At 50.8% G+C, this 23,349-nt stretch overlaps 1 protein-coding gene and 2 non-coding genes across 3 annotated transcripts; all 3 read right to left on the reverse strand.

Annotated features, from left to right (window-relative positions):
• Positions 1 to 832: 832 nt before the first annotated feature.
• Positions 833 to 22,975, reverse strand: HSPA9 (heat shock protein family A (Hsp70) member 9). The gene is made up of 17 exons (XM_063413277.1): positions 22,632 to 22,975; positions 21,161 to 21,219; positions 19,541 to 19,628; positions 19,282 to 19,463; positions 18,521 to 18,645; positions 16,709 to 16,782; positions 16,517 to 16,623; positions 15,569 to 15,731; positions 14,858 to 14,950; positions 13,047 to 13,256; positions 10,571 to 10,798; positions 9,687 to 9,791; positions 8,433 to 8,550; positions 6,032 to 6,126; positions 4,342 to 4,434; positions 2,427 to 2,567; positions 833 to 1,598 (listed from the first exon to the last, which is right to left on the reverse strand). The coding sequence occupies exons 1-17, from the start codon at positions 22,701 to 22,703 to the stop codon at positions 1,539 to 1,541; spliced, it is 2,013 nt and encodes a 670-aa protein (XP_063269347.1). The 5' UTR covers positions 22,704 to 22,975; the 3' UTR covers positions 833 to 1,538.
• Positions 9,125 to 9,193, reverse strand: LOC134559312 (small nucleolar RNA SNORD63). Its single transcript, XR_010082498.1, has one exon. It is a non-coding gene; the product is annotated as a small nucleolar RNA SNORD63 (small nucleolar RNA).
• LOC134559313 (small nucleolar RNA SNORD63) lies at positions 10,253 to 10,324 on the reverse strand. Its single transcript, XR_010082499.1, has one exon. It is a non-coding gene; the product is annotated as a small nucleolar RNA SNORD63 (small nucleolar RNA).
• Positions 22,976 to 23,349: the final 374 nt, after the last annotated feature.

Raw genomic sequence — 23,349 nt, forward strand, 5'->3', positions numbered from 1 at the left:
TGTGGAACGGCCCGCGCGCGCTTAAAGGGCCCTTGAGGGGTGGCGGGGCCGGGGGCCAGCAGCGAGCGGGGGCCGGGGAGATCTGCGGCACCAGCCCCGCTCCGTCCGGGGGCACAGCAGGGTGTGCACACAGCGCTGGGACACGCCAGAGCCTGTCTGCACGGTCTGTTCAGGGCTATGCACACCGCCCTCGGGGGAATAGGGCACTCCTGGAGCCTTTGTGGCACCGGAGAGCTCGCACTGACCCCCTCATCCAAGCGTCATGGACGGACGCGTTAATCAATGCCCAGCGCTGAACACTGGGGGACACCCCTCGGGAGAGGCCTCGGGGCTATGTCCCTCAGCCCGTGCCCACCCATCCCACTGTCCCCTCAGCCAGCCCACACTGCACGGCTCTGCCCATGAGGGTGCCAGCAGAGAAAGTGTCAGAGACTCGGTGAAGCCAGGAGAGACAACGTCCAGTGCTGTCCCCTTATCCATCCCGGGGGTGCTCCACTGTGGGAGGCAATCCCGGGGGTCAGCGCTGACTTTCCTTTAATGAACCCACACTGACTAGTCCTGCCCTCACTCTGGGCCACCTCTGTCGCCCCTGGTGGAAACGGTCTTGAATGCCAGAAACAAGAGCTATCCTCTCCTCCCCCCTAACACTTGAGCTGGCAGGACAAAGCAGCTCCAAACCTGGTTTTCATTCCAGCTGAAGATTCAGAAACACCTCCCTTTTTGCCTGTGAATAAGGACAAGTTCCAGAAAGTTACAGCTGCCTGTTTCCTCTGCAGCTGTCACAGGCAGTTAAGTGCTCATGTTCTCCATCAAAGGCCAGGAGACCAGCAACTCCATGTTGGACACTTTTCTGCTTTTATTTTAAAAAAATCCAGAATGGATCCAGTAACAGTTTTATTATCAAGGAAATTGTTTTACCATAAGCAGAGAACAGACACAGGATGGAGCAGAAGGCTCAGACAAGCAAAGTACTGAACTTCCACACTGCCTCTTTTGTAAGAAATAATGTTACAGATGAGTTTGAAGTAGCCCCTTTCCTTCAGAACAAGGGTACCAGCCTAGCTCAGGGCTAAACTGTCTCTAGCAAAGTCCCCAGCCTTGCCCTCCCTGCTCACAAGCCTCCAGCTGCTCCCAGCTACTCAGACCCACAAGGAGGGGGCATGCAGGCCTTATTCTCCTCCCCGTTCCTGGACAGCTTCCATCTCCACCTTCTAATTTCGTGACATGGTTTCCAAGCTTGGATCTCAGATTTACTACACCATTGTGTCAAGTATTAAATGATCAGCCAGTCCCAGGGTGCTCGGGGAAACACGGCAGGGCCAAACCTGTAACTTTGTCTGGCATGAATTAACTTTTATCAAGTGACAATTTATCTAGCAGACACATCACTAAGTTTATACATTGAAGAATTTTATATATAGAATACTGCAAAAACACAGTAAGTCTGAATTCTGCCCCTTGCTGCTCAGGAAGGTCTCTTCTCTCCCAAGCATCAAGAAAATCGACCTCTTCATCTCTCAAGGCAAGACAGAGACTCCTTATTGCTTCTCTTCCTTCTGATCTCCTGAATTTCCAGAACCCTCTCGCTCAGAGGCCATCTGTGAACAAACAGGTTTATTACTTGTGGTAGCAACAAACTGCTTCTCCTGGCCATTTTTCCCTGGCTGGCTGCTCAGGTCAACTCCAGCCTGAAGAACCCTCCTTCAGTGCAACAAGCAACGTCCACTGAGAAGGGAATTCTTCATCTCCACTTGAGCTCTGAGAGGGAGGAAACAATCTTCCCATTATTCCCTTTCCCATGGGATGTAATGTGTGACAGTGCAGCATGGAAGGTCTGGTTTGACATCAGGAAAGCAGCTGTCCCCAGTAAGGACAGCTCAGCACCAAGGTCACCTGGGCACTGTGCCACTGCCATGCTGGGACACCTCCCGGCACAGGCAAGCACAGCCTGGCCAGGTGCCAGTGGGTGGGAGGGCCTTCCACTGGGAAGGAGGTGGAGAAGGAAATCCCAATGGCCTTCACTGTGGCTTTAGGCAGACTGAACAGGAATCACGTTTTATGATCACCCTGAAGTAAGTTCAGGAGTTACTCCTGTAGACACTGCATACACTGGGAGGAAAGCCCTCTCCTTGCTCTTCTGGATGCTCCTTACTAGGAGCTTCCCCTTTTCCATGGAACGCTGTACAGTAACGGAACCCAGCCTGGAAGCATGGCCAGGATTTCAGGCCTTCAACGCTCCCTGACTTCCACAGCTGCCCCTTCAGCCAGTGTCACTCAGAGGGAGCTGCACAGAGGCTCAACACCACCTCCCACCCACGAGTTCAGTGTCCTGACTCCCTCCCAGCCCAGCTCTTACCCAAGTCCCAGACCCTGACTCCCCCCTCCCCCACCTGAGGGCTCTGAAAGTGAACTGGCCATGCACCTACCTTCTTGTATGCCATTTCAAAGAGTTTCAGGGAAGCCTGCTGCAGGCTGGTTGCTGCCTGCCTAATGTTCTCTCCTGTTTCACTATCTTTACGAGCCAGAAGTTCTCTCATTTTAGCAATTTCTTCCTTTAATTTGTTGCACTGCAAAACAGACACAAAGGTGAAATGCTGCACTTGGTTCACTGTTAATCTCCATCCTGTCATTTCACCACCTACTGGCCACAGCAGAACTACCTTTTTGTGCCAGAAGCCATGAAGTTAAGCCTCAAAGTGAATCTGCAGGGCCTAGGACTGTGCCCAGTTCCCAGTGGGCACCTGTCCACTTCACTAACAGTGTCCCAGTTGGCATTAATGGGGCCCTGTTTGCTGTCTGGGCAGAGGTGCCAAGGACAGAGCCCTGCAGGGCCTGACAGCTGGCCAAGGCCACGCTCTGTGCCTGGCACAGCTCACCTGGCACAGCCGCGCCAGGGCAGGCACAGCAAGCTGGTCTCCATGGATATTTAAGGCCCTGCTGGGGAGCTGGCGAGCAGGGCTGCTCCTGCCCTGGTCAGTCCCTGTGCTGCCTGTGGAGCAGGAGCTCAGAACAAACCAACAGAGCGGGCTCAGCCTGGCCCAGAGCCATCTGTCAGTCCCTGCACAGGCTGGCCCTGCCTCCTTCCCCGGCAGGCTGCTGGGGAGGGCTCCTAGCCATGACTGTGCCAGCAGCGCTCACAGACACGGGCACAGCTCTGTGGCACCACACGGGATGGGGACAGGGAGTGATGGCCACCATCGGCACCCAGCCAGCACAGGCTGCCCCCACCTCCCCAGGGGAGTCACAGGGAACAGTTCCTGCAGGAACAGGGATTTAGGCTCCATGCTCCTGTGAGAGGAAACTCTCACATCATTCCAAACAAAGAGCCAGCCAATATCATGGAATCACAGAATGGTTTGGGTGGAAGGGACCTTAAAGATCATCTCATTCCACACCCCTGCCATGGCCACTCAACCAAGTTGTTCCAAGTCCTGTCCAGCCTGGCCTTGGACACTGTCAGGTATGCAGGGGCAGCCACAGCTTCTCTGGGCACCCTGTGCCAGGGCCTCCCATGGCCCACTCTCCCACCCCAGGGAAGGACTCCTTCCCAATATCCAACCTAACCCTGCCCTCTGGCACTTAAAAACCACTGCCCCTTGTCCAGCCCCTATATGTTGGCAGAGAATCAGCCTTTAACTGACCAGAGGCTGCCACCAGCAAACTGTAATCATGTTTCTTCAGACACCTCAAAGCCCCCAGGAGCCCTTTAATTCTGCTTCCCAGAGTTGTTGAATTGGTAATTGGGCACACTCCTCTAAACTTGGCATTTGAAATTCACAATGCACCGCCTTAGAGAGGTGTGAAAAGCACTCTTAGATATTAAATATTCATTTCATTTCTAAGAGAGAACTGGAGAAAGGTGGATGCTGAGTTTTATTGCCCCCAGGTTCTTGGGTGCTGTGCAGTAGAGCACAGCAGCTCTGCCTCTGCCTGTACTAGCAAGGGCAGGCACTGTCCACAATCTCCAGCCTGGGAGCAAAGCCCCCCTCTGAGGAGCCAGCCACAGAACAGTCCTTATCACAGCACTGCAAGGCCATACCAAAGACACAGCTCTGTCAGAAAGTTCTCATCAGCAACTTCCCAGGCACTCAGAGCCTCAGTGACACTGACCTTGCCATAGGTTATTTGCCTGTTCCCCTAAGGATGTCTGTCCATCCACCCCCAGCCACACTCACCCCTCCCCATTGAGTGCCACAGCCAGAGATGTAGGGCTGTGCCACCTTCAATCAGCATGGAAACATGGCCAGAGCTGGAGCCACTGGCCAGAGCCAGCTGGGAGTTAAGTGGGAATGTGAGCAATCGTTTTGTGAGGAATTTTATGTGCTGTGGCACTCCACCTACCTCATCCGCTGGGAGCTGATCCTTGAACTCTTCCATCTTGGACTCTGTGTCGTGGATGATGCCCTCTGCCATGTTCACAGCCTCCACACGTTCCTGGGGGACAGAGCTCGTCAGGGCTGCTGCCCACACCACTGGTGACACAAGTGGTGACACTTCATGCCCCAAATTGCCAAGCTCCACTCAAGGTCCACCCCAGGGTCCTTCTTAATGGCACCAGGGCACGAAGAAATGCAAGCAAACCATTTCTAGGCGCACTGTGGCCCCACAGGGCCCTGAGAAGAGTGCCAGCCAGCCCTCAGGCTTTCACAGTCACTTACCTGAACTACAAGTGACCAATGCATCACCATTGCTGGCACATGGGAAAGGACAGACACCTCAGGGATGGCACAGCACACTCTGCTCCTTGGGAAAGCAGCAGAGCTTTTAGAGAATATCCTGAAGTTTCTTTAGCAATAGGGGCACTAGACACAACTCAAATACTGGGTGGTTTTACTCATGGTCCCTTATTACAAAAACTCCCACTTATGCATTCCTGATGCTTTCATGGCAGTAAAACCAGAATCAGGAAAGTGTAATGAGGCAATTTTGAAAACTACAGTTATACAAGTGTTAGTTAAAATAACCTCATCACCTTGTTCTGTGAGCTCACTGCACAGGGGTGCGTCCCACTTCAGGATTGCAACAGAGAGGAACTTATCCAGCAATTTAAGATCCAAACTAAGACACTAGGACAGTTTTCAGTGCAGCCTCTTTAGATGCCAGACCACCCCCTATGCTCCATGGCAATGATGAGGTTATTCAAAAAGTGGGACTTTCAGAGCAAGATATTTGAAGGTTCTCCAGCTAACTTACAAATGCCCATCAGTCACTGTTTTGTGGCTTTAAAGGTTCTCAGGCTAGGCACTGCTGCTTCCTGGGGATTTATTCCATGCCTTCTCCCCTTCAGTCCTCTTCTGATCCCTTCCTTACTGGGGGCAAAATTTACAGCACTGCCTGGACACCTGAGCCAGGCTCCTGCAGACTGAAGGACACGAAGTGAACCAATTCCATGTGCCAGTTTCAGTAATCACTAAACATATGCTGGTGCCACATCCCAGAGTCAGCCTGTGCTGTGTCAGCTTAAATATCAATGCTCTATATTTAGTTGCATAATTCATTAGTACTATCCTTATTAAACCAATTAGTTCCAACCATTAATCCTGTGTGTATCACAGGTTCAGTCACTCCTCCATGGCAAGTGCCAGTGAGGGTTCATCACCTCCTCCTGGCCTCACCTGCACTGAGGCCAGCACTGCCCACATGGACACAGCATTCCAGGAGCCAAATGCACAGTCAAGGGGGACAACAGAGAGCAGTGATGACAAAAACCCTCACCAGAGCTGCAAAGCTGTTTGCTATGAGCAGCAGGCAGGTGGGTTTGCTTACTGCTGCCTCTATGTCCCAGAAATTCCTCAGGGAGCAGTAGAGTGCAGCCACACAGAGCAAGGTACCCAACCCCAAGACCCAAATGCCTCTGCAAACACCTCCCTGCAACCCTGGAGTGTCAACTGAGTAAGGAAAGGTGCAGAGAGTTGGGTAAGAGCTCACAGAGCAGAGCCCAAAGCCCCCTCAAGGGTGGGCACAGCTCAAAGCACAGAGTGTAGAAGCAGCAGGTCCTCTGCTCCCGGAAGGTCCCGTAACTCTCGATTACCTTTCTCCGCCTGTCCTCCTCTGCGTATTTCTCTGCGTTCTTCACCATGTTTTCAATTTCATCTTTGCTGAGGCCGCCAGAGGACTGGATAACAACTGCAGCAGAGAAAAACATGAATAAAGGATCTGCTCTCACCTCTGAGGAGAGGATTATTCCCCAGCCTAACAGCAGCAGCCTTGCTCAGAGACTCTGCACCCAGGAAGGCCCTGTGGGCAGCACAAAGACTGTGACTCTTTAAACAGCCACTGATGCTGTTGGCAAGGTAAAAGCCTCATCTCCTGGATCTGCAACTCCTCAGCTTTGCCACACACTCCCTGCCTGCTGGTCTGCAAGTCACTCTGGCCAGTCTTCAGTTAATCCTCCTGGAAAGTGAGGGTGTACCAAAGCCCTCAAACCAACAGAGCATCCCAGATTAGAACCACAGAACTAAAAAAAAAAAAAAAAAAAAATCAAAACTAAAACCCCTTAAACAAACAAACCAACCAACCCTCCAGCAAAAACCCAACCAACTAAAATATCCAAAGAGAAGGAATGGTTTCACCTAAGATTCCTTTCCCTGAAAAAAGCAGCCTAGGCTTGGTGGCAGGGTAAGACAACATTCCCCACCCAGCTCCTCACATTCCCCTTAATAAGGAAATGGAGCATGATTCTATGGGCAGGTTCTTACATGTCCAAGGGGACCTCCTTTGTCTTTTCCCTCTGTTAGTGTCAAAAAGCATAGTCTAGATTCAGGCTTTACTGCAGGAATTAGTCTAATTTCATTACAAGAGGACCAATATCCAAGATATCTCAATGTCCATAAAGTGCATGCTACGATCACCATTTATAGGCACTTTTCTGGGCAATATTTGTCAATGGTACAGAACTCTGAACAAAGACACACACAGAGGTGTCCTTTGGATAAGATACGGGATGAGCAATTCAGCTTTGTAAATAGGACCACATCTACCTACAGGTAGGAAGCTAAAAGTAATTCTGGTTGCCTGTCACCAGGAGCTTTTTACTCAGCAGTGGAAGGCTGCCACACATTCAAGATCTCCAAGGAAATCCAAGTAACAAGCAGGGTGGTTTTGGTGCCAAATTGCTGCCAAAAAGCCAAGCAGTGTGATTAAAAGCAGTACACACCTTCTATCTGTGCACAGTTAATACTTCTGCTAACTGGAGCATTTCACTGCTCAAGGATTCTCTCCAAGAACAGCTGAAGGGCAGCATAGAGGCTTCCAGTTATAAGGGAGAAGAGTTTTATTTTTTATCAGGGGAATGTGTAAATGCTTCAAATAATCTTCTGAACCCACCACAGAGCTTTAGAAACTGTCAACTGTGTCATTAATTACCCCAGCACATGGGGCCCAACGTTTCACTGAACCACAGAGCAGAATACACTGACAGCTTGAACTCCCTGAGCCTCCTGCCAGCTGGAGACACTTCCAGCATAAGCACAAGAAAATTAACAAGGTGGTTATAGGGAAAACCTGCTGCTTCAAAATATCCCGATCTCCCGACCTTTATAATAGAATAATTACAAACAGAGTCTTGGCACAGGGCTGGTCTGGTCAGCTACACATGATACACCCTGAAGTCAGCGATCTTCCTGATTTGATTCTCCATTAAAAGCTGGCACCTTCGTGCAGCCAGGCTCACAAACAGCAATCCCTGTGTGTTCCCAAAGGAACAGCACTCCCAGCAGCACAGTTCAGGGACAACTCATGTACAGTGCTGCATTCCCAAACCCCAATTTCTGTTCCCTCAGGTTAACACAGGGCACACATGACTGCCTCAAACATCTTGTGACAGAGCACAGCCCACCAACACCAGTGAGCCAACCTGTGCGCCCAGCACCTGGGCACTGGGACACAACTGATCCATGCAGGAAACTCAGGAAACATGCTGCACTCTGCTCGTGTTGCTGCAATTATTCTAGATGGCAACACTAAGGCAGGACTGTCACACAGGGCAAAATCACTTGGAATGTGGTGAAACCCTGCCAGTGAGGGCTGCCTTGACATTTGGCATAGGCAGGTGCTTCATCTCTGCCTAGCACACAAGGACAGCATCCACTGGCAGCAGCCTCTGTCAGCAGGTTACAGGAGAGGGCAGAGGCTGTGTGCTTACAGAAACTTTAGTGCCCTAGAACAAACCCACAGCTCAGCTCTCCCTTATCCCTTCCTCACCCTCCTTTCCAGGGGAGACATGGGCTCAAATGACTTCAGCTGCATCTGTGCTGTGCTGGCTAAAGACTGAAGAGCAGGGGTGACCCAAGCATGGAGCCACACTCCATCCCCACACCAGACTGTGGAATGTCATGCAGGCAGCACTGGAGCACACTCCATTTCCCCTGCAGTCACTCAGTGTCACCCTCAGCACCCGCTGCTCCCCTCCCTGTCTGGCTGAGGGCACTCACTCTGCTGCTCCCGCCCGGTGCCCTTGTCCTTGGCTGACACGTGCACGATGCCGTTGGCGTCGATGTCAAAGGTGACCTCGATCTGGGGCACTCCCCGTGGTGCCGGAGGGATCCCGACCTGAGGAAGGACAAGGGTTGGTCATCAGCTCCCACAGGGACAGAGCTCAGGGGACAAGGGCTGGGCATTCACCCTGGGGATCTGATCTGAATGAACCAACCCTCAGAGCTGAGACCTCTAAGTACCTGTTGGCAACATGTTGTGCACTGGTATCTTGACAGATTTAACAGGATACAGGTTTCTACCCTGGACAAGTGCACAGAAACCACAAGAGAACCCCCAGGTTCGGTTCCAAGGTGGTACAGGTTCTGCTTTTTTCCTACACAAGCCACTCTTCCATAGCTGTGGCAGGATGCTTTATTTTCTCAGTTCTGGACACAGATTTCACTGGCCACCTCTGGGGAACTATTTTAAGACAGTGAGAGGCAGCAGAGCTTCCTTTGAAAGTACAAAAAAAGGCAAAGCCCTTCCTTTCTGCAGGGCTCCTCCTAGGAAGCTCATGCAAACTTGAACAGTTTAACAGTGCCAAACTTTGCCAGCACTGACCAAAGCCATTTTGCTCAGGGAGCTGGTTGGGCAGTCCCCTCTGCTCCCAGCAATTCTGGAGAACATCTGCTCCCCAGGGTGCAGGGCATGGGCTCAGTTCACAAAGTCTCCACACAATTCTTCAGAATGATGTGTTGACAGTTTAACATCATGGCACACACACTGCAATCCCAACCAGCCACAAACTAACACCCTGGGGTACCTTGGCTCATGCTGACTCTGCTCCCAGGGTCTCACTAGGCTGGAATGGGCTCCCCTGGAGACTGCGAGTATCCTGGAGCTGCTCCAGGTCCCATCTTTGCTACACCAGAGGAGAGGCCAGCACTCAGATTAGGTACTGATATGCACAGAGTTTTTTATACCCAGAGAGCCCTTCCTGGTGACCAGGCCCTAAAAGCTGCAGTAGCCCCAGTGCCACATGGGAGTGCCCAGAAACTCTGAGCTCCATCTTCAATGCCAGCTGGTCCTCAGCCACAGAAGGGCTGTCCCAGGGCCAGGCTCTGCCTCTGGAGGCTGCTTTTGTACCACAAAGGGGGCAGATGTCTTCTGGGAGAAGATTCTCCCTCAACATTGCCTTCAGGGGGCAGCTGAAATGAAGAATGTCTCCAAGAAGGTCAACTCTGAGGTCAGGAATAGAGAAGCCAACGTACCAATGTGAACTGGCCAAGCAGTTTGTTGTCACTGGCCATCTCTCTCTCTCCCTGGCATACTTTGATCTCCACTTGTGTTTGCCCATCAGCAGCTGTAGAAAACACCTATGGAAAAGGAACAGGAAGTTACTGTATAGCTAATTAGAACACAAACATCTGCAGTTACAAGCTGAATGAACAACGAATAAAAGGAAGCTACTTGGAAGGGAAAATCATGAAACGTGTTGTTCTCATGTTCCTCTGACAAAACTCCAGGGCATCAAGGCTAGCAAGAGCCAAGCTCACTGTTGTCTCACTGTATGCACCTGGGGACACAAAAACTGGCCATCCATGGCAGCAGAAGGTTCCAGGGCAGCCACCACACCCCAGAACATCTCCCCTGAAGCAGCAGGCTGCAGCCCACACCCCAGGCAGCTCAGGTGTTATCAGAGAGAGCAGACAGCAGCAGGCCCAGACAGGGCCAAGGGAAGGAAAGGATCACACCCAAGTCACTAGGACATTATAATGCCAAGAAAAGATAACCCCTTCCCAGGCACTCAGCCAAGCAAGGGCTGTCCTACAGGTGTGGTGCTCAGTCCCAGAAGGGCTCCACACAATCCTTCTTCAGAATGATGTGTTGACAACTGACATCATGGCGCACACACACTGCAACAATCCTCACAGGCCACAAACATCCTGGCATATCTTGCCATCATTAACTCAACTGCTCGCCCCTCTTGGGCACACCAACAGAGATATTCAGCAGCTGATATTAAACCTGATTTCTCCACCGCTTCTCTTGTCAGATGAGGAGGCAAAACCATCTACTGGGATGCTCTGGGTGGCCTTTCCTGAGTTGTCTGTGAGCACTAGCAAAGGCCCACCCATCCAGAGTCAACTCTTACCTGGCTCTTCTTAGTGGGGATGGTGGTATTCCTGTTGATGAGCTTTGTGAAGACACCTCCCAGGGTCTCAATGCCCAGGGAGAGGGGAGTTACATCCAGCAGCAGCACATCTGTCACATCACCAGCCAATACCCCACCTTGGATAGCTGCTCCAATGGCTACAGCCTCATCAGGATTGACTGCTTTGCTTGGAGCACGGCCAAACAACTCCTGCACAGTCTGCTGCACCTGAGTGGAGACACAGCACAGCTCATCTGTGAGGGGAACCACCATGGCCACAGCAGCCTTGGCTTAGCTCTGGGTCCTTAAGCTGCTGCTGCCATGGAAGCCTGAGACAGAAACACCGAGTCTTAGCTCTGTGCCTACTCCCTCACTGCCCACCCTCCTGCACAGCACTGAATGCCCTCATTCCAGCCCAGACAGCCCCTTCTCCAGAGGCACTGTGTGCCAGCTGCAAGGCAGCTCTCCCATCAGTGCCTTCACACAGCCCAGCCACATTCCCAGGGGATCATTCCAGGCTTATCTGGGAAGTCAAGGACTGCTCCCTGGGAACTGTGCAAGCCAGCACTGAGAATAGGACGCAGCTGCCAAGGACAGTACAGCTGTGGAGGAGCACAGGGAAGGTAAAAAATCCAGCAGCACAGTTCATGTCATTTGTGTGCAGTAAAGGAAAAAACAAGGGAATTGTATAAAGAACAGTATTTTCCAACTCTTTATTTTGTGGGCTGTTTCAGCAGAGGAGATGCGCTTTGTCAGCACTCCGAGCTCTGCTGTCAGCTCTGCACTGCTTGGCCAATTCCCAAGGGCTGTGCTCTTGATCCCAACAGATTTCCTGCTGAAGCATCCAGACAGGAATGCACTGAGGGTCCCAGAGAACAGCTCAGAAATGCCCTCCTCGGGAAGGCTGTGGGGCTGGGCTTCCTCTCCCACTACACCAGCACAGGTGAGGGGGATGTGCCTGGAAAATTGCTGAATGCATACACCCAGCTGTGCACTGCAGCCAGGAGACACCTGCCCAGAGTGCTCATTACAGAGAAGGACTCTGTGTGAGCACGTAATTAAATGAAAGTCTTTCCCTCTGGAGGTGTATTTTAGAGTACAAAACAATACTTGTAACCACCCACAGTCCATCTCCCAGAGTACTAACCACGGGAGAGCTCCAGAGAAGCCACATTCCCTCCTAGCAGGGGAAAGAGAGCAGAATAAAGTACCCAACAGAAGGCTTGGCTGTGTACAACACACTGGCACTAATTTCAGAGGCAGAGCTGTCACTACAGGTAGTCAGGAAAGCATTCTGTCAGCTCAAAGCCACATATGGCTGGGAGTTATGAGGGGAAGAAGGAAAAATAAAAATCGATATTTAAGTTCTGTCTTCCACCCCTAAAGCATACATAACGTTTCAGGAAAAGGTTTTGTGTTTATCATCACTTTATACATAGGTAATCACACAAATTTTCCTTTATCCAGCTGGAACAACAAGGACTTTAGGAACATACAGGAGAGTTACTCCACCTGAGCTTTGGCCAGAGCAGGAGCTTCTGTTTATCTTGCTGCTGCTCTGGCTCCCCTACCTGGGTGACCTTCTGCTGGCACCAGTATCACCTCCAGCCACCATGCCATTAACATAGAGAGGAAAAACCCTCCCACTAAACCCCAAATCAATACCAAGCAGGACAACTACTGTCCTAGAGGGGACCTGCAAATCACAATTCACAAAGCAACAAGTAGTCCAAGCCTGAGTGATCCCTCTGGAGTGAGATTTTGGTGCTCTCTGCAGAAAAGACCAGGCTGTATCCTTGGAGGGAGAAGTGAACATCCCTGTTCAACTCTGAAATGGAGGAGCAGCAGCAGGCATGGCTTGAAGAGGAACAGTAAATCACCTGCAGAGAGCTCTTATCTGCACAACTGTGCATGTCAGCAGAGCAGGCTTTAGAGCTACCTGCTGTGCTTATCTCCACAGAATGTAAGGGCCAGGCTTTAGATAAAGAGTGTCTGGAAGAGCCAGGTAAACAGGCCTGCCACAGGTAGCTCTGACTGCACACAATCAGCTGGTACCAGACAGGTTCTGCTCATGCAGGTTCCTCACAGCTGGAAGTGCTGGAAATCCCTTGGAAGGCACAGATTACTGACAAGTGGCTGTCATTGAAATGTACCTTTACCACACTGAGTTCCTAACAAGAGGCAATGCCCTGTACTTCTCAGCAATGCTGCTCGTGTCTAGTGCACACCAGGATGTCAGGCTGCAGCTGGACTTTCACCTCCCAGCACATCCCCCTTGACTCTGCACAGCGCAACGCAGCTCCAGCCCCCAGAGCCCAGCTGAGCTCAGCAAACAGCGAGAGGTCCTGGGCAGTGCTCCATGGGATCCTCACACTGAGTCTACTCTGAACACTCCCAGCTCCTCTGTTCCAACCCCCTCAACAGCAAGCACAAGGCAGCTGTGCCAGCCCTGCCTGAACAGGCCCTGAGCTCATACCTTTGGCATTCTGGTCATGCCACCGACGAGGATGACTTCCCCAATGTCACTCTTGCTGACTTCAGCATCCTGCATGGCTTTCTGGCAGGGGGCCACTGTCCTCTTGATCAGGTCAGCCACGATGCCCTCGAACTGCGCCCGACTCAGCTTCATGTTCAAGTGCTTTGGTCCAGAGGCATCCATGGTCAGGTAGGGCAGGTTGATGTCAGTCTGTGGCATGGAAACAGGCTCAGGGAAAGCTTCAGGAATAGGCTTTACATCAGCTTATAGGTTCTGTTTGGCCTGTACTGAGGCATCTGCGTGGCTGTTCCAGCCCAGTTTAAGCGGCAGCAGGCACACTTTTATGTTCAACATTTCAGAAAGAAGACAAATACTTTGTTCCACACCTCATAGTTACTACTGTTAAACCTCCATTTTAATATTGTCTTAATTCAAGGTCTTTCACTGCTGAGCGAAACAATTTGTCACAGCCAGGAGGTAAGAGCAAAAACACTGAAGTGACAGCCTTAATGCTGTTCCCTCAGCACAACCCAGAAGAAAGCCCATCTGCAGAGTTCCAAAGATTCTGACTCACATTCCACACCTGGTAAACTCCTTCAAGGTATTTCCTTCCCTCCTGGCTGTTCTCTAAATGCCAACAGCTCATATCTAACAGCCACTCTGCTGCCCTTTAACACAAAGTTAATTAGAGCAAGGGACCATAATCCCCACTTCTTATGGCTGCTTGTCACATGCTGGATTTTTAAAGCAAATCTTATACTGAAACCATCTGATTCAACTGCTGAGTCATGCTGACATCAATAGACACTACAATCCAAAGCAATTAAAACATTAGTGCTTTAAGCTCTAGAGATTAGGCTTACACAAGAATTAAAGTTATGCTGCTGACTAGAAGTGTGCACTCACTTTATACACAGCACAGTCAAAAGTATTAGGGGAAAACGGGACCAAAAGCAAGTTGTTTTCACCTCACTGCTAAAGAGTTAAGGAATTCAGTCTTTTCTGGTATGAACAAACTGCATTTGCCAGCTCTTGAGCTCATAAAACAGAGCTTGCTATGTCTCTGGCAGAACTATGCAGCCATTGTGACTGCCCTCAGCTCCTTGCTAGGAGCTCCCCACTGGCCAGCAAAAAGACCACCATCAGATAAAATTAAAGATGCTTACTCAGAACCTAGACCTTGGCAGAGTCCCCATTTCAATTACTATATAATTGACCTTAATTTCACTTAGCCAGGACTATTACACTCCCAACTTGCTCTTTTCTCCAGTTCCTTATTCAGTAATGAATAAAAGACATGCTTGACTGCATTAATATACAAAGCTGATGGAAAAAAGGAGGGAGGGTGGCTGCTGCCCATTGTCCAGACAACTCGCCTATAGGCAAGTAAGTTAAGATTCTGTATAGGAATTAATACACAAATTAGCTGTTTCAGTGGAATGAGCAGCACCAAGGTTTTGGCTCTGCTTGCACACAGTTGTAAGTGGTTCCAGTAATCCAGCAGCACTGGCTCAACTCCCTGATGCTCATCACACTTCTGAAGAACAGAACAGGTTGGGAACAAGATCACATTTCCTGAAAGATCAGAAGATGTGGTGCCAGAAAAAGGGCAAAACCCAGTACCCAACAACTCAGCCTCCAGCAACTCCCTGTGCTCTGACAGCCCACCCTTCTGAGTGACCTGTTGTGCCAGTGATGCCACTGGGTTACAGAGAAGAAAAAACAGTGTCAGAGAGCTTTGTAAATAAACCCAGTGCAGAATTCAAGTGTCTCCCAGCATTGTAGTGGATGCTCTGGATCCAGGCACGTACCTGCACCGATGATGAAAGCTCACACTTGGCTTTCTCTGATGCTTCTCTCACCCTCTGAAGTGCCATGTTGTCTTTAGTCAGGTCAACTCCCGTCTGAGTGACAAAAACAGGGTTAACAGACCCTCAGCACCTGCTCAGAAGTCTCTTTCCTACAGTTCACCTTCTCAGAGCTCTTGACTGAGAAACTATTTCTAGAAGGGACTGCCATGTGCACTGTGCTGCTCTCTCCCTGCTGGCAGGGGTAGTCAGCATTCCAACCTGCCAGCCCTCTCTGCTCTGCAAGTGATCATACAGTGAGGTACAGACTGAAGCTTGGAAAGGCTGCTGCAGCAGAGAATAAGAAGATAGGACTGAATTAGCAAAGGAGTTGGAATTACACTGCAGTCTTCTCCCTGCAACCCTTGTTTGCATCTGGCCTGTCACATTCCATTACACCACAGATATTTACTTTTGAAAGTAAGCAGACTGTGTACAGGACAGAGAGGAAAAAAGGCAGAAGTTCTGCTATTCTGTGTCTTCCAGGAAAGACACTTCAAGAAAACAAGTGTAAGAAGTGGAAGTCAGGCTAAAGAGTGTCTAATCCTCCTAAATTCCAGCTGTGCCAGAGGTGACAAATCCAGACCTATGAATTTAAGAGAATTCTCATTCTTCTACAGAAGTGAGGTTGAAAAGCAGTGTAACACAGGACTGTGCTCTCAAGGGACACCTTACCTCTCTCTTGAACTCCTTCACAATATACTGTAGCAAAGCCTGGTCAAAATCTTCTCCACCCAGGAAAGTGTCACCATTGGTGGACTTCACCTCAAAGACTCCCTTCTGGATTTCCAACACAGAGATATCAAAAGTGCCACCACCCAGGTCGTAGACTGCAATGCTGCAGGAAGAGAGGCAGGATGATGTTACTTTCTAGACAAAGGTGAGTGGCTCAGAACTCCCTCTCCTCAAGAGATGAGGAGCAGAACTCACATTGCTGCCCACGAAAGTTCAAAGCCTCTCTAAAGACAGCAGTGAACAATCTCAAAGTGTCCATACCCCATGAGCACTCAGAGAACATGTGGGGGTCCCTGGAAGATGTGCTGCACAAGCCTGACCATGCCCAATATTCAGGGAGCAGCTCCTGCCTCTTCAAAACCAGACACTCTCACATCCAATGACAAGAGCAGGGACACCAGAATTATCATGAAACTTTTTCTTCAAAATGTGAGGCTTTCCCAGCATTATCACTACCTCAGAAATAATGTCCAACAAAAGCCAGCACTTCTGTAACCACCCCGACAGCAACAGAGGGCTGAACGCAGGCAGGGGAACTGCAAACCATAGACAGCTGGCACAGCTCAGCACAGCTCCCATGCTGCCCATCAGCATCTCTGGTGACAGCCTGTCACCCAGCTGTCCTCAGCCACACCCACCCCTCCAGCAGAGAGTAAGGTAATTAAACTGACACTCAGGTTGGATAATTAAGTTGTAGCTGCAAGTTATGAACTCTCTCTTTAACAAGGTTGCTTGGCACAGAAGAGAGGTGACATTACAGAGCTCTCTCTCACAGCTATGAGTCCACCTTGGCAGAACTCCAAGCAGTGCTTGGAGCTCCCAGCAAGCAGAGGAGGCAAATCCCAGCAGGTTTATTTCAGAGGGTTGGTGTTATGGACAGGCACTTACACTTTGTCTTCAGACTTGTCCAGCCCATAGGCAAGCGCAGCTGCTGTGGGTTCATTAATCACCCTCAGGACGTTCAAGCCAGCGATCTGCCCAGCGTCTTTGGTAGCCTAAGGAGGAAAGGGGACAGTGCTGACTGCTGAGAGAAGCTGAATGTAACTTATGAGCCCCAGCATCTCCCAGCTTGATGAGTACCTGTCTCTGAGAATCGTTGAAGTAAGCAGGGACTGTGATCACGGCATTCTTTGCTGTGTGTCCCAGGTAATTTTCTGGAAGAAAAAGGAGACAAAACAGAAGGTACCCCTGTGAGAACACCAAGTTATCACTCACAGAATCACAGAATGGGTGGGAAGGGACCTTAAAGCCTATCCCATTCCATCTCCTGCCATGGGCAGAGCAGGGACATTTTCCACTATTTCAGGGTCCCAATGTCCAACCCGGTCTTGGGCACTGCCAGGGATCCAGGGGCAGCCACAGCTGCTCTGGGCACCCTGTGCTAGGGCCTGCCCACCCTCACAAGAAGAAATTCCTCCTGCTGTCTAACCTAAACCCACTCTCTCTTACTTTGAATCTAGCCTGGACTGTCCCATCACTACATGCTTTTGTAAACAGTCTCTCTCCATTAGAACCTAGTTTGAAATTATTTCTCTGAACAAACAGAAGACAGGCTTGCTGTTTTCTGGGAAGATGCAGAGGGAGCTGTGCAGAATTCCAGTCCTTCCACCAAACACAGAATAGTTTGTAGACTTCTGGCAGCACAGCAATGCACCTCTGCAATTCCATCAGTGACTGGATGCCACCGTAATGAATTTATCTGAACGCTTGTCTTTTTAGAGTGAGACTGAAGCTGTACTCTATTTTTCTACATGTGATGCACTTAAAAGTTACTCATTTTCATCCCATTTATAGAATCTGCTGTTGCCAACACTCAGTACAAACAATGTACATATACCAACTTTGTAATTGTTTGAGACAGCAAGTCAGGAAAACATATATTACACCCTATTCTAAGGTCTCAAAAAAAGGGAAGTCATCAAACTCACAATGAGACCTGCTAAAAAACACAAATGTGCAGGATGCAGTGAGGATGCACAGACAGGACTCATGGCTATTCAGCAGCCCTGCAGAGAGCTTACACACTGCACTGCTCTCTGCTGCCTGCAAAGCCTCAGCTGAAGTCATGCAGCACCCAGGGCAGAAGCCAACACTCCTCCAGGAAGGAGATCCTTGCTTAAGGCAGAGGAACATCACTCTCAAACTCAGTCAGATCTATCACCTCTAGATGCTCACACACCACATACTTTTATTTTACTACTGGGCAGGGCTTTAGCAAGTGCCCAGGACCTAACACAGAACTTAAAACAACCTCTGATGAAGCTTCAGTCCTGCCCTCCTCACACTCACTGGACACAAGTGAGGGTGCAGAAAGCACTACTGACTGTTCCCTCTGCACTACACAGTTTCCCCAGAAACCACTTCAGGAACTGAGAAAGAGAAGAACATTTCTCCAGGCCAATGGGTATTTTCCCCTAGTGCAAATCTGAAGTCACCACTGGCTTATTAGCTATTAGGGCCCAACAGCAGGGTCCCTTTAACACTCCCTCTCTCCCTACGTGCCACATACCCAGCAGCTGATGAGGAACAAAGCCACTCCAAGCCTGGCTGCCCCAGCCTGTGCTCAGCTGCAGCCAAGGAGGCATAAGGACTGCAGCTTCCAAGGAAATGGAGCTCCCCCTTCTGAGTGAGCGTGAATTCAATTAAAATCAGAATCAGCTCAATGAGCAACTAATTCTGGTACGAGCATCTTATAAGTAAAGCACTGATATTTTGCCAAAGATCCAAGATTGAGGCAGGCACTGATATTCCTTGAGGCTTCTAGGAGCCCATCGTGTTCCTTTCCCCCATCCACAGCCCTACTCTGCCAGGGTTTGGTACCATGAAAGCGCCATTCTGGCTGCAGCACTTCCACATAGAAAGCAGAGACAGCAAAGAGCAAGCTGTACCAACCTGCAGTCTCCTTCATCTTCATGAGGACAAAGGCACCAATCTGGCTGGGGGAATAGAGCTTCCCATGAGCCTCCACCCAGGCATCCCCATTGGAGGCACGGACAATCTTAAACGGGACGTTCTTACTGAAAACCATGAGAATTCAGACTCAGTTTCTGCAGCAGTACAAACCCCTTACTATCAGTATCAGCAGATGAACACATGTAAGTTCTAAACAAAGAACACTGAACTTACCACCAGCAGCCCCAGATCCCGAGTCCCAGAAATTACAGACTGTTGCTGCCAACACTTATACAATACAAATAATGTACATATACCAACTTCATAAGTGTTTGAGACAGGTCAGAAAAATATGTATTACATCCTATTTAAGGTTTCAAAAACAGAATTAAGTAATCAAATGCACAGACAGGACTCATGCCTATGCACCAGCCCTGCAGAGAGGTAACACTGCATTGTTCTCTGCTGCTTTAATCAGATACCTCATTTAATCACAGGCCTGAGGTATGATCACACAGCTTTGATTGCAAACGTCCTCAAGAACTAGAGAAGTCTGAACTGCAAGCACCAGCAAGCCTTTTTTCCTCTTCTCTGGACTCTTTAATGTGATCAGCAATGAATGCAGCTAAACACAGCCCAGCCCTCAGACAGCAGAACTGCAACCTCGAGAGCTGAGGGCACAACTTCCCCCAGAGCAGGTCGTGCTACCCCTGTGGTGTTTGCTGGCCTGGGGCTGGCAGTGGCAGTGTCCCCTCACTCACATGTCCTTCTTCACTTCCGAGTCGTCGAAGCGGCGGCCAATGAGGCGCTTGGTGGCGTAGAAGGTGTTGTGGGGGTTGGTGACCGCCTGCCGCTTGGCCGGCATCCCCACCAGGCGCTCGCCCTCGGCTGTGAACGCCACCACCGACGGCGTGGTCCGGGCACCCTCCGAGTTCTCCAGCACCTGGGGACAGAAGGAAGTGTGACACCCACACGCTCACCTCGGGGACAGCCCATGTGTAACGCTCCTGTTTTACTCACCTTCGCTTGCTTCCCTTCCATAACAGCCACGCAGGAGTTGGTGGTACCCAGGTCAATCCCAATGACAGCACCTTTGATTGCTTCTGAGCTGGACAGCACATCAGAGGAAAGTAAAATTACCATTAAAGGAAAATAATTACATAGCAAAAAAGTGTCCCAAAGACAGGACAAAGTGATTTTCCACAAAACCTTGAAGCAAATCCAGGCTGTATCCTAAGGTGTTCCTTGATTCCTACACTACAATTTAAGCTTGTGCCTCTGTTCTGAACCAGACCACTTACAGGTAAACCCTTGCTTGTTAAAATAAGCATATAAAATATTACTCTTTCCCAGAATATCTTTACTACATATATATATTTTCTCAACAACCCTTAAGAGTCTGGTATGAAAGAAAGTTGTAACCAACTATCCCTACAGAAAACTCTCTCTACAGGAATTGTTTTGGGTTTCTTTTGACCACAGAACCCCAGACTGGTTTGAGTTGGAAGGGACCTTAAAGCTCATCCAGTGCCACCCCCTTGCCATAGGCAGGGACACCTTCCACTGTCCCAGGCTGATCCAAGTCCCAATGTCCAACCTGGCCCTGGACACTTCCTGGGATCCAGGGGCAGCCACAGCTGCTCTGGGCAACCCTGGGTTCAAACCAGTTTGAAATCATTCACCTGGAGTTAAAAAACTAACTAATTGTATTTGTTTATTTATCATTGCTTAGCATGGGGAGAAGAATCCACAGTGATAAATCACTTGGCCCATGCAGGGTGCTCTGGGCCAGAGCCAAAGCAAACCACCCTCCTGATCCTCAGGTGCAACACATGAATTTCACCCTGAAAAATGGGAGTGGTTCTCACACAAGACAAATTTGAACTCCGTCCTCCTCCCTGGAAAGAGTGCATTACCTCTCCTGAAGTTCAGAGAACTCCTCAAGCACAGCTTTGCCTACAAACAAAGCCATGTTCTGGGATGGAGAAGGTATTCTGCAGCACAGCAAGACTATATTTATTTCCAGAAATGTCACCTTCTCTGTGCCCAAGCTGCCAGGGGCTCTAACTCCAGTTTCAAAAACAAAGCAGTGAACTTGGAACAGTCACTTGTACCAGACAGACCCAGCTTTCCCAACACAAACAGATTTCCCAGCCTTGGGCCTCAATCAGCCTCAGGCACAAATATCTGAGTAAGTCACACAACCAGCTGCTCCCTTCTCCCATTATCCCACAGCGAGGAAGACGAGTGATTCAAATGCATGTTTGAAATGAGCTTGATCTGCAGGGGAATGAATCCAGGCATCACTCATATCATGTCAATATAAAGCAATTTGTTCCATCGGTGTTTGGATTATTTTTTTATTGGTTGACTATAACCAAACAAATCTCAGTAAAATCCACATTTTGTGGGCACTGTTGGTGAAAGGAGCAGCAGAGAACAACAATTCTCAAAGCTCCCCTGGAGAGAAACAAGAAATAAAGAAACAGCCTTAGAAAAGTTACAAGCAGAGGTTCCAGTTTTATTCTGCTGGTTTGGCTCTGTTACCCAATCCCTGGATCCAATAATCAGCTCTGGTATCAGAAAGACAGTAAATATAAACACCAACAGCCAAACATGACCACTCCAAGGAACACTTACGCATATTTCCTGCTGGATGCTGCTCTGAGAACATTTTGGCTTAGGCCATTCCAAAATGTCTGTAAAACAGAAACACACTAATGAGAATTTAGTTTAAAACATCAAGAAGTCTTCAAAACAAGGCTTTCAGAGGCAGACAACGTCTGAAGCAACACTGTCCTGCCACAGAGTAGACTACTCTCTTTAAAAACTTAACTGCAAAGGAATGAAGAACTTGAGCAAGATTCAGACTAACATGAAGAGGCCCCCCAATTACTGCACTAATTAATCTGTCATAACCCTAATTTCTATGACCAGAACCAAGATATTTCCCTCATACAGAATAATCTGTGGCAAAAGACATCTCAGTAAGTCAACACTGAACTTTACGCATTCCACAAGCAGCGGCAGATAAACATTAACCCCATTTCTCAGAGCTTTGTGCCTGGTCAGTAACAAGTGCCCCACAGCATCCCTTGAGGAAACTGCGGTTAAGGTTTTGTTGCACAACTCCAGCTACGCCCCAGCTTGGCCGCCCCTCAGCACGTGCAAAGCGGCATCCTAGAGAGCCAGGGACGCTTTATCCCTCTTTCTGATCAAGAACGAACCTGTAACAAGACAGCTTAATGCGAACAGGACCAAGCCATGACTATTTTGCAGATATTTAAACCCGTAAGGCCCAGGCACACTGCATGAATGGCTCAGGCTGCGCCAAAGCAGGTCCAGCACAGGGCAGAAGGATTTGCAGTCCCCGCCTGCCCTAAATGGCCTCCACGTGCCCTCGCCAGCCTGATCCCCGCGGCCACCATCACACAGATGGTGAGCAATCGAGCGACATTACTACAAACCTCCTTAACATAAAAGAGACTCAAAAACGTAAAACAGGCTCTTCTACACCCCCCAAGACCTCATCGCCCCGCACCCACGTAAGCCTGGTCTGACCAGGCTTATGATTTCATAAAATCCCAGCACTGAGAAACCGCGGCCCGAGCCTGGACTCGCCGGCGGGCAGCGCCCTTCGCCGCTCCCTAAGCCCCGCAGTGTCCTGCTCCAGAACGCTCCGGGCCTCACAGCCCGCAGGGCCTTCCCGTGTCCGTGCCCCGGGACGCTCCGGGCCTCACAGCGCGCAAGGCTCTCCCCGTGTCCGTGCCCCGGAACGCTCCGGGCCTCACAGCGCGCAGGGCCCTGCCCGTGTCCGTGCCCCGGAACGCTCCGGGCCTCACAGCGCGCAGGGCCCTGCCCGTGTCCGTGCCCCGGAACGCTCCGGGCCTCACAGCGCGCAGGGCCCTGCCCGTGTCCGTGCCCCGGAACGCTCCGGGCCTCACAGCGCGCAGGGCGCTGCCCGTGTCCGTGCCCCGGAACGCTCCGGGCCTCACAGCGCACAGGGCGCTGCCCGTGTCCGTGCCCCGGAACGCTCCGGGCCTCACAGCGCACAGGCCCCCGGCGGCCAGGCCGTGTTCCCCTGCCCGCCCCCGCCCCTCAGGGAACTGACCTGCGCGGGGCGCGCGGGCGGCGCGGGCGCGGCGCGCGGCAGCAGCAGCGGCAGGCGGCTCGCACTCAGCATGGCGGCGGCGGTCGGGGCGCGCGGAGCCGCGGCTCTTCTGGAAACCTCCACCCACGTGGGCTGCGGGGGGGCCGAGAGTCGCCGCAGGACCCCCGCCGCAGGCTGTCACAATAATGCCTGATCGCGCCGCTCGATTTGGGCGTGCCGCACGAACCCCTGCAAAGGCGGCGCAGCTGCGCGCTGGCTTCCCCACACCGACAGAGAGTTCGCTGTATCGGAAGACGCTCGCAGGGCCAGGACACAGGCAGCGACGCGGCACAGCGCACACCGGCGCAGTATAGACAGCCCGGGTCCTGCGGCGGCTGTGCACTCAAGGTCGGACAGGATAAAGCGCACGGCGATTGCAGCGCCCTTGCGTCAGGCCGTGTAGGGCGCATGCGCATACCTCGAGCAGCGCCGAATGAGCAAAGGGCCCGGGCCCGTCCCGCCCATTGCTGCGCATGCGCTCTTCAACTCTGGCTCCACCGCACAGCAGGGACCGTGATCTCGGACTGTCCGGGCACAGCGGGAACAGAAACCTCCAGCGAAGAGCTCAGCTGGGACACCTCCCTCAGCCACTGTCCTACCGCTCCCAGAAGAACTCGAGTGAGCTGTGGGACGGTGTGCAATTGGAAAGAATACCTGTGAGGGTTGCAACTGATACTTG

Source organism: Prinia subflava, chromosome 16 (assembly GCF_021018805.1).
Source record: "Prinia subflava isolate CZ2003 ecotype Zambia chromosome 16, Cam_Psub_1.2, whole genome shotgun sequence".
Classification (NCBI taxonomy): Eukaryota; Metazoa; Chordata; class Aves; order Passeriformes; family Cisticolidae; genus Prinia; species Prinia subflava.

Coding starts and splice junctions, on each gene's coding strand:
- HSPA9 (XM_063413277.1), bottom strand. CDS start 22,703: ATGCTGAGTGCGAGCCGCCTGCCGCTGCTGCTGCCGCGCGCCGCGCCC. Junction 14,951..15,568: donor TGAAGGAGTTCAAGAGAGAG/GTAAGGTGTCCC, acceptor TTTGTCACTCAG/ACGGGAGTTGACCTGACTAA. Junction 4,435..6,031: donor AGGAGGACAGGCGGAGAAAG/GTAATCGAGAGT, acceptor TCTGTCCCCCAG/GAACGTGTGGAGGCTGTGAA.